Source organism: Capsicum annuum, unplaced genomic scaffold (assembly GCF_002878395.1).
Source record: "Capsicum annuum cultivar UCD-10X-F1 unplaced genomic scaffold, UCD10Xv1.1 ctg4767, whole genome shotgun sequence".
Lineage (NCBI taxonomy): Eukaryota > Viridiplantae > Streptophyta > Magnoliopsida > Solanales > Solanaceae > Capsicum > Capsicum annuum.
In genome coordinates, this window is record NW_025855331.1 from 80,093 (window position 1) to 91,306 (window position 11,214).

The 11,214-nt window shown below is 32.9% G+C and overlaps 2 protein-coding genes across 2 annotated transcripts; both read right to left on the reverse strand.

Annotated features, from left to right (window-relative positions):
* Positions 1–3,304: 3,304 nt before the first annotated feature.
* On the reverse strand, positions 3,305–6,225 carry LOC107856429 (serine carboxypeptidase-like 40). Its single transcript, XM_016701442.2, has 8 exons — positions 5,649–6,225; positions 5,003–5,110; positions 4,624–4,898; positions 4,284–4,520; positions 4,052–4,170; positions 3,796–3,891; positions 3,588–3,693; positions 3,305–3,459 (listed from the first exon to the last, which is right to left on the reverse strand). The coding sequence occupies exons 1-8, from the start codon at positions 6,019–6,021 to the stop codon at positions 3,307–3,309; spliced, it is 1,467 nt and encodes a 488-aa protein (XP_016556928.1). The 5' UTR covers positions 6,022–6,225; the 3' UTR covers positions 3,305–3,306.
* Positions 6,226–6,617: 392 nt separating this feature from the next.
* On the reverse strand, positions 6,618–9,258 carry LOC107856439 (serine carboxypeptidase-like 40). The gene is made up of 8 exons (XM_016701447.2): positions 8,796–9,258; positions 8,356–8,463; positions 8,002–8,276; positions 7,651–7,902; positions 7,420–7,538; positions 7,216–7,311; positions 7,014–7,119; positions 6,618–6,876 (listed from the first exon to the last, which is right to left on the reverse strand). The coding sequence occupies exons 1-8, from the start codon at positions 9,166–9,168 to the stop codon at positions 6,718–6,720; spliced, it is 1,488 nt and encodes a 495-aa protein (XP_016556933.1). The 5' UTR covers positions 9,169–9,258; the 3' UTR covers positions 6,618–6,717.
* Between the last annotated feature and the right edge of the window lie 1,956 nt (positions 9,259–11,214).

Genomic DNA, 11,214 nt, shown 5'->3' on the forward strand with positions numbered 1-11,214 from the left:
ATTTTTTAAGCACCCACGATCCTTAAATCCCAGGTCCTCCACTATTGTCAGGTTGATATTTTTTCTTATTTAGTTGCTATTTATTCTAGTATGTTTCCTAGTTTAGTCAAATGGAGTCTTGGATCTTTCAGAGTTTGTAAGCCTATAAAAGGTGGAGACTCCAGTTAATAAAATAATACTCTTCTAAAAGAAATTTCCTTCATCTTCTTTGCTCAACTCTTATGTTTCTAGTCGAAGAACTCTCTTTTTTATACCGCCGAATTCACCATAGTTGACTCCTTCTATTGCAGGAAAATTCCCACTATAGTTGGTTTGGCATACAAAACTTACCCTCAATGACAGAAAGGGTCATTACATTTTTTTAGAAGGTTCGAATGTTAAACGCTCCCTTACAAAGAATACACAGTAAAAATTCCTTGAAACTGTTAAAGTGTAACACCCCGTATTTTCAGTCTTGAGTTTAAACCGTCTTTCCTACGTATATAGACTCGAACCCAATGGTTTCTACTTATAAATAGGTGCGAATAATGATTATTTAGGGTGGAAACATCTTAAGATATGGATTGGAGTCTTAAATATCTCCTAGCTCAAAGTTAAGTTGAGCAACTTTCTTATCTATTGAGTTTTAGTATACAATTTTTCTTGAGTCAATTTTCAACAACCATTACTCATAGAATATAATGAGTTTGGTTCATTATATATCAACTTAAATCTCTTTGAGTCTTCTTTCCAACTTCACTTGTCGTTTGTCAATTTGAGTTCCAAATCAAAAGTTATGAGTGTTTTAGTAAGATACTGTCCAAGATTTGCGATCGGAGTCGCGAGGCAATGTTGGAGCACCATGTTTGGGGTCGAGAGGCAAAGATCCTGCTCTTCATTTGGGTCTTCAGCGTAAATCCCCTTTCCCAGACGTTAAAACATGTTTTTTCCACATTAAATCAAGGGCAAAATAGTCATTTAACCCTCTATAACTCCCTCAATCTGTCATATAACCCTAACATTGTCCCAAGACCAATTCAAAGCCCCTAAACCCTTATTATCTCCCTCTCAAGAACATCAAAAGGTATTTCTTAATTGTAAAGCATGTAGATTCCTAACTCATGGTTATTCTTTATTTTTCTCCGTCAAAGGTATGTAGGACTATCCTAACTCTCATGAGCGTAAGTTTAATGTTTTTAACAAGTTTTAAAAATGTATATGTATGTATATGTAATGAGTTTTAAAATTATTTGAAAAGCATGCATCATGAACCCATGTTTAATGAAATTATGTAATTACAGGGGGGGTTTTCCATGAACTTTTGTTATATTCATGTGTTCATATGTTATGAGTTTTGAAAAGTGATTTAAGAGCATGATTTATGAAATTTCCTTCACATGATGAAATTTATTGTCTTAACATGTTATGGGTTGTTCAAATGGATGATTTAAAATCTTGAGTTTAAATGCTTACTATCACTAATGGATTTTGAAGTGGATTTGAGAGCAGGAACTATAAGTCTCCATTTTTTAATCATGAGATTCATCTGTGACTAGTGTTGGAGTTGTTTTATGAATGATGATAAACTTGAGTTTTAAATGCCTCTTTATCTATTATGCATGGTTATTTTACATGTTTTTAAAAAGGTGATTATTATTCTAAATGCTCTTGTTTTCTAATGAAGAATTGCATGTGTTTTATGTAAGAAATGGCCACCACATGTTAAAGTATTGAAAAGAGAGTGTTTTTCATAAGTTTCATATGTTATTTAAAATAAAAACTCTCATGTGATGTTTAAATCTTTTGGTGGTTATTAACGTGTGTTTGAATGAAAGAGCTATGATTATGACATGACATCATATGGGTAGCAAGTTTAGATATGACGATACCTATCACGGAATGCCCTTAACATGAAAGAAATGAAGGTTTAAAAGCGTGAGGCATGGTTTTAAAGGACTAAAACTGGGCTTAAAGAGAGATAAATAGTTACCCGAAGAAGGCATGAGTTCAAATAATTCATAGCCCAAAATTGTGTTTTGCCGATACGGGTTTTATGATATGTTATTTAGCTAGTGGGATAACATGGTATGTCGGCAAGTTGGGAATACTTTTTCATGATACTCCAATCCTTGCGGCAAACTCGAATTGAGGGATTGACTGACAAGTTAATGGCGGACCCATATGGCCCGTGGGTAATCATGTTTATATGGTGTACTATCTAGCTCAGAAGTAAGGTAAAGAGTTGAGTCAAAATTTTACATGCATGAATTGAAGCTCTTTATATTATATGCCCATGTGTTTTTATATATATTATGATAAATGGTTTTCACAATGCTCTCGATTATCTTACATGAAATATACGTAATTTTTGAATTATTCTGCATACCAATACTTTCCAAGTATTGACCCTTATAATGTAGGTTCTAAGGCACAGTCCCATGGTCCATCACATCAGTAGAACATTTGGGATAATGACAGAGTTGGTGAACCATCCATCTTTCTGAGGGCATTTATTTATATGTTGACTTTCTTTAGTTTATGATCCAGCTGAGGGCCTTGTCCCAGCCTAGACAGATAGTATTTAGTAGAGGCTTCGTAGATGAGATTTGAGTATTGTACTGTTATAACTTGTTGACACAGTTTGATTATGAGTTTCCCTTGAATGTCATTATATCTTCTGTACTTTGATTTATGTATGGATTATGCAATGATAGTATGCTAAGGGTCTCTCGGGCCTTCGTGGTTCGGGATGCCCGTGGCGGCCAGGGCCTCGGCTTGGATCGTGACATAAAGACATTTGCAAATTACTTGAAAATAACTAATTCTCTATTAAACAAACGTGCAAGAACTTTCTCTTTGCTTTCCCTGGATAGCAAGATTCTTTTACTTCTTCAATTGATTCAGCTTCTCCTATATATTGTTGCATCTTCTAATTCTATATTATAACTTTTGTAGTTCTACTTTCAGTTTGATAGCTTAATTAGTTCAATGCTGCCTATGGTTGTTGTGCTGGTATTGGTAAATATTTGACGTGGTATTGGCCATGTTTAGCGTGACAATCTTCAGAACTTGGCACTGTTTAATGACATTTCAGCTTGACCTCATACTAATTGACCAACAATATATACTTATTTATTGGCTTTTTACCTGAAATTTGCATAACACGTTTGATTCACAAACGAACAGGTTCCAAAGAAAAGCCAAACAATGAAGAGAGAGAGAGAGACATCATAAGATAAATCAACTGATCACATTATGCTATATTAAACTGTGTCTAAGAAAGCTCATAAAATGATTCTTAATTACACAAATAAAGGATGTGCTAGATTAATAATGAGGTCCAGGGGGTAATGTGTCAGAAAGGAAGTGAGAAATAAGAGAAAGGGCTCTGGCAGGTTGGTAACTTGGAACTTCATGTCCTGCTCCTCTTACTGTTGCAAATGTTAGACCTCCTTTGTATGTCTCAACATATCCTCCAACCTGCAATATATATATATATATATATCAAAATTAAAATAATTAATTTAATTTCATTATGTTATAACATTGAGAAACATTGGATCAAATTTTTTGGTTTGTTGAGCGATGTTTTTTCTTTTTGGTTTTACCTCTCCTCCATTCAACCAATAGCGCCAAGGTTGATCAACTGTAAGGTTCATTGCTTGTATAGATCTCTTTGAAGAAGTTACAGGCACCCTTCCATCTGTATCACCACTGCATTTAATTTTCAAGTACAATTATATGTTAAATATGTGTGATCAAGACCTCTATATACCGTGTATTAAAGAAGTACGAGTATAATGAGGTATAAAATACCTAAAAACCCATACTCGAACACCATTTGCCAGAGACTCTTTGAGGAGAGGGATTATAGTCTTCGGGCTGTCTTGCCAATTGTAAAAGAGTGGATTGCTGAAATAGAAAAAATAATTATGAGCATCGAAACATAATGAAAATTGGAAATTGAACATGGAGTAACTCATTGAAGCAGTAAGATCTGAAATCACAATATTTAATTTGAAAAATGATTTGAGGATTTGTATGCATTTTAATATGTTGGAATGCTAATGACCTGCAAGATGTCCACTCATATTTGATGTTGGTAACATTGGCATGGAGTGCATCTTGAACATCCCGTCTGTTTAGGTAGGTAAAAATGTAGTTGTCTGAGCAGGGGTCAAACTGCCATGGCTGCATCAGAATAACATATTAACTCAATATGAATGTTTCTACATTAGTTTATACGGGATAGAATGTGAATATTTGTAACAATAAGAGCAAAATTACAGAGTTGTCCCACTTACTGACGGTTTCGTGATTCCATCCTGGCAAAGGGGATAATAAATGTTGTAGATGTCAAGATAGTTCACATTCACGTCTGAAGTTGCAACTGCCCCGTTACACCTGCCCTCATTGTATTGATCTTCGTAACAATATTTCTTGATGTCAAGATAAGTTTTATCTGAAATTAGGGCATGCGATGCAAAATATTCATACATTCCTATGTCATCTGTGTCATCATTGATCACTGCATTCCCAATCTACAGCTTGTAATCACCCGTTAGTGACATGGAACTCGAAATTATAATTTAACTTATGTACTCTAAGAGTCGTAACTCCCTACTTAAATGAGAGATCACTTACAATTATTCCTTTGAGATTGATGAGAGTCTTGTTGGCTAACTTGTTATGCTTAAGAATTGTATGTGCCAACTGAGGTACATAATGCCCGGCATAGCTCTCACCAGAAATGTAAAATTGTCTGTTCTTATACTCCGGAAATCTCTCGAGCCAATTAAGCAAGAATACAAAATTATCATAAGCAGTTCTGCCATCTCCAGTTGTATTGAGGTCACTGCTTGTATTTGTATATGAAAATCCTACTCCAGCAGGAGACTCCAAGAACAACACGTTGGCAGCTATAATTCAATACGAGAAATTTAGTAGTCTTAGTTGAGAATTGTTCACCTGTTTTTCAAACATGAATAGGAAATTACTTTACACAAAAAGGGCACTTTTTTACCATGATTCCACGCATAATAATTCCTGTGTAATGTTTGCCCATCACTATTAACTCTGAAAGGTCCAAGTTCCTCCATGGCCCCAAAAGCAATCGAAGAACAACCAGGACCTACAGAAAGAATTCACAACATTTTAAGATAGTTGCGTAATCAGAACCAATTTATAGGTGTACTCAACATGGATATGTTTATATTTAGTTGGTCTGTGAAAAATATGCTCTAGAAAAAATTTTACGTATTGATAACGAGGAAATGAGATCTCTTTGCCACTTGAAATTGAATAGAAGAAAATGACTTTTCTCATATGTCTAGTACATAAAAATGAAGATCTCTTATAAAAAAGACTATAAAATTGAAATTTTTTTTAGTAAATGACCTATAAAACCGATTCTTCCTAAAATAACAATATTAGTAATTCCAATAGTGTTTTAATGAAAAAGGTCAAAATGTTGGTTAGAGCAAGCTATATGAAATTAAAGAATTAATATTTGTAAAAGAAAAAAAGAGTTCCGTCCATAAATGCAAGAAGATGTTTTCCCTTTTTGATCAAACAAACAAGTAAACTTTCAAACAGTATAACAAATATCAATAAAAATAAGTTTATTGATAGTATAACACAATTTATAAACAAATGATGTATGTGTATACCGCCATTAAGCCAAAGAAGCAAAGGCAATGAATTTGGATTCTCAGCTTCAGTAAAGTAATAATACAAAGCACGACCAGCGGATTCATTGACAGTAACATAGCCACCATATTGCTGAAACTTCACTGACGGTTGTCCAGGCAATTTCTTGATCCAATCGTTTTCTTTTAGTCCATCCTGTGGAAGGATAACTTTGTCTATTTCTATATTTTCAAGGGCTGCTTGTAAATAACTCTTTTCAATGGACGAATCCCTCTTTCGCTTAGCCTTGTTAAATTTACCAAGAACATCACTTTGCTTCTTTCCAAGACTTGAAGCAACAAAATGAGACGAAAAGAGGGTAAAAAGAAAGAAGATGGAAGTGAATCTTCCCATTGTTGTTTGTATGTCTTGTATTGAAAATGGGAGTCAGAGGAAGGCTATTTATAATGCAATTACGTGATTATGAGATTTGATTTGATCACATATGTGTGATATCCTCACCTTAATTATTTTCCTATTTTTTAAACAAGGTAGATTGGCAATTACTAGGACTAACTAAGGATAAATCTAATATGCCTACCAAATATATAATTTTTGTTAGTCATTCTAGTGACTATAATTCAGAATTGATCTAATACAGTAATAATATGAATGACTACCAAAAATGAAATTATGTGGTTTGGGTAGCTACCAATCCTTACAAATGGTTAAAGATTTTCTTTATAAAATGAATTGTTATCCCTTTTTAGTCACAATACTTAAACAGAACCTTTTTTAGTAAAAAGGAGAGAAGGATCTTTTTAAATCCTATCCATCCCCCTTTGAAATACAATGTCAATGTATTATGTACTATGCTAGCCTTATACTAATTATTGCTTCACATTTACCACAAATATCAGCAGATTTAAACTAATACTTGTTTTTTTTTACCTGCAATAAAAACAGATTCCAAAAAAGATTCAAAAAATTAAAAGAGAGACAAAGAGGGATGTCATAAACCAGCTCAAGTAACCGATAATGTTATGCTATATTAAACTTTGTATAAGAAAGCTCATAAAATGATTCTTAATTACACAAATAAAGAATGTGCTAGACTGATGATCGGTCTCCAGGAGGTAGTGTGCCAGAGAGGAAGTGAGAAATAAGGGAAAGGGCTCTAGCGGGTTGGAAACTTGGAACTTCATGTCCTGCCCCTCTTACTGTTGCAAATGTTAGACCTCCTTTATATGTCTCAACATATCCTCCAACCTGCAATATATATATATATATATATATATCCAAACAAAATAATTGATGTAGTTTTCATTAAGTTATAACATTGAGAAAATAGAGTCAAGTTTTATGGTGAGCAAAAGATGTTTGATGAGCAATGTTTGTTATTTTACCTCTCCTCCATATAACCAAGAGCGCCAAGGATTGTCAACTGTGAGGTTCATTGCTTGTATAGATCTCTTTGTAGAAGTTACAGTCACCCTTCCATCTGTATCACCACTGCATTTAATTTCCAAGTATAAATATATGTTAACATTTTGTTGTCAAATCATCAGAAAGAAAAAAAAAAAGTAGTATAATGAGAAATAAAATAACCTAAAAATCCACACTCGAATGCCATTTGCCAAAGACTCCTTGAGGAGAGGAATTATAGTCTTAGGGCTGTCTTTCCAATTGTAAAAGAGTGAATCGCTGAAATAGAAATGAATTATGAGCATTGAAGCATAATGAAAATTGGAAATTGAACATGTAGTTACTTATTGTAGTGGTAAAAGATAAATGTGTTGGAGTGTTAATAACCTGCAAGATGTCCACTCATATTTGATGTTGGTAACATTGGCATGGAGTGCATCTTGAACATCCCGTCTGTTCAAGTAAGCATTGATGTAGTTGCCCGAGCAGGGGTCAAACTGATATGGCTGCATCAACATAACCCATTAACTCGATATGAATATTTTTGCATTATTTTATACGGGATAGAATGAGAATATTTGTAAAAATAAGAGCAAATTGAAGAGTTGTCCCACTTACTGACAGAATTTTTGGGTATTTCGTGAGATTTTCATCCTTGCAGAGGGGAGAATAAATGTTGTAGATGTCAAGATTCTTGAGATTGTTGTTGGTAATTTCAGCTGCCTCATTGCACTTGTTCTCGTTGTAGTTATCTTCATAACAATATTTTTTGATGTCAAGGTATGTCTGATCTGAAATTAGGGCATGAGATGCAAAGAATTCATAATTTCCTATGGTGTCTGTGTCATCATTGATCACTGCATTCCCAATCTGCAATTTGTAATCATCCATCAGTGGCGTGCAGCTTGCAAGTATAATTTAACTTATGTACACTGTAACAACTCCCTACTTAAATTAGAGATCACTTACAATTATTCCTTTAAGATTGATGAGAGTCCTGTTGGCTAACTTATTGTGGTGAAGAATTGCATGTGCCAACTGAGGTACATAATGTCCAGCATAGCTCTCACCAGAAATGTAAAAATCTCTATTCATGTACTCCGGAAATCTCTCGAGCCAATTGAGTAAAAATACAACATTATCATTAGCAGTTCTCCTATCACCAGTTGTATTGAGGTCACGGCTCATATTTGTATATGAAAATCCTACTCCAGCAGGAGACTCCAGGAACAACACATTAGCAGCTATTATTCAATTGGAAGAAATTAGTATTCAGAGGTACAGTAAAGTTACACAGCAAGGTTCATTTTAGTTTGTGTTTACCAACATTCCACGCATAATGATTCCTGTGTAATGTTTTGCCATCAATGTTAACTCTAAATGGTCCAAGTTCCTCCATGGCCCCATATGCAATAGACGAACAACCAGGACCTACAGAAGGATTCCAGATAAAAAATTAGATTTAATAACAATACTAGTGAATCCTATAGTGTGTTGATGAAATATATTACTTATTTTGCAGAGCAACTGAAATGAAATGAAATAATTCATGTAGTTGTTTTTCCCCCTTTAGATGAAAAATATATTTTTTGAAATCAAAGACCAAGAAATGAACATATTATTGACATGTCATATTCACTACGTAAACAGATGCCATGGCCGGGCCTAGAGGAAGTACAAGTGAGCAATTCAATATAACAAATGGTTTATATCAAAACCATATAGTATTACGCAAAATATAGACGAATGTTGTGTGTATATACCTCCATTCAACCAAAGCAGCAAAGGTAGTGACTTGGAATTCTCGGCTTCAGTAAAGTAATAATACAAAGCACGACCAGCAGATTCATTAACGGTGACATATCCACCATATTGTTGAAACTTCACTGGTGGTTGTCCAGGCAATTTATTTATCCAATCTTTTTCTTTAAGTCCATCCTGAGGAAGAATAACTTTGTCTAATTCTACATTTTCAAGGGCTGCCTTAAAATAACTTTTACTAATGGATGAAAACTTCTTTTGCTTGGCCTTGTAAAATTGGCCAAGAACATCACTTTGCTTCTTTCCAAGGCTTGAAGCAACAAAATGTGACGAGAAGAAGGTAAAAAGAAGGAAGATGAAAGTGAATTTTCCCATTGTTCTGTGGTCCTTTTTTTAACTATTGAAAAGTAGAGTTAGAGAAAGGGTATTTATTATGAAACTACGTGATTATGAGATTTGATTGTGATATCATTTGGACATGTTAGTTATGATATAACTTGCTCTAATTATGCATGATTTCATGCCAGATATAATCATGATTTCCTCAACTTAATACTGAATAAATGGAATATTGTAAATGTTAAGAGTAAACAGACATTGCCTAAAATAAAGGAAGGAGAATTGTTTGTTGTTCAATTTGAGGAAGGTATTTGATTTTTAAAGTAAAATTAGGAGATATAAATGATTTTCAGCCTATATTACTTAACCAAATATTATTATTTTTTCCAAAATCCTACATTTTAAGGAATGTAATAATTACCTACCTCTCTCCTCAAATTCAAATTCATCAATCATGTAATCATGGACGCGAGATGAGCTCTCATTTCAACTTTCCATTTATAGCATAAATACAATCAAGGATAACACATAAGTCCTTTAACTTGGTATGAAATTATATCTATGACTTCCAACTTTGAATGTGCACAAATAGGCACTTAAACTTGTATAAAGTTGAACAAGTAGATACACATGTCTTATGTGGCATAATACACATAGGACATCATGTAGGACAAGAATCGGCCATATAGGACGCTACATAGGACATATGTGTCTACTTGTTCAACTTTATACAAGTTTAAGTGTACTCGTACACACCCAAAGTTGGAGGTCATAGATATAATTTAATATAAGTTAAAGGACATGCCTACAATCAAATATAATGACATTAAACAATCTGCCTATTATTAGTATTCCAAATGAATATTACTTGTTATTTTATGAATATTATTATATATGTGTTGAATACTTCTATAATGTAAATTGAATGTATAAAATTTTGGATCTAATAAATATATAAGTTTAATTACTATATATTTTTTGCCATGCATATTTTATCTTCCTTATTTTGAAGATCTGTATTTGCAATTTAACGTAATTCGAGGGATTGAGTTTTAATTACAAATTATTTATTCCTATAATTAAGTCATTCTCTCAGGGATAAAATCCGTTGGGATTTCTTACTATTCTAAAGGATAAATCCTTTTGGCCATAATTTTTTTACCACAATGGCCTAAATTTGATAATAAAGTTAATTTACATTGTAAACAGATTTACATTTTGACATTCTTAACCTTTTCTCCCAAATTTAAATTTTCCTCCATTTATTCTACTAGCTATTTTCAACACATGATGGGGATTGAACATCTAACTTGTTTACTTAGTATTTGTTTTTTACTTATTTGTGTGTTGACTTTGCATTTCAAAATTTTATCTATACAAACAAAGAAGAAAAACATTAAGTTATTCCATTTATTCGAGTAATTTTATTAATTTAAAATAATACTAACCTTCCAAATAATTTAAAATTTGTTGGATATTTTTAGAATGATATATAAATGATTGAATGATAATTTAGAAACAATTTTATATGTCTTTTGCTGAACAGTTATTCCATTTGGTCACATTTTTAGAATGAGAATTTAGAATATAAAATGATTGAATATTTTTAGAAAAGTAATTTTCCTTCACGTTTATTGACATTCTATTTTATAATTTATCAACAGAGAAATCAAATTATTTAAAATTATGTAATTAGACAAGACAAATTGTTAAAATTTCTAATGATACAAATTCACTTCAAAAATTTATTTCTCTAAGTTTTTAGCTATTTTAAATCTTGTTGTGTATTTTTCTAAAATTTTTAATACAAAGGATCGAGAATGTAGTAAATTCAAGGGAAAACCCATGTTTGTCCTCCTAAACTTGTAACGAAAACTCACTTTAGCCATTAAATTTAACATGTAGTTGTTTACCCCCTCCCCCCCTCCTCCCCCCTTTCAACAACTTTCAAGTGAATTAAATACAACCTCAAAATCACAATCTCACTCTCACAACTGAGAATGCTCTACATAGGTGCCATATCATTGCCACATCAGTGCTTGTCATTGCCACGTAAGAAATTATAATTTTAGAAAAAAAAAA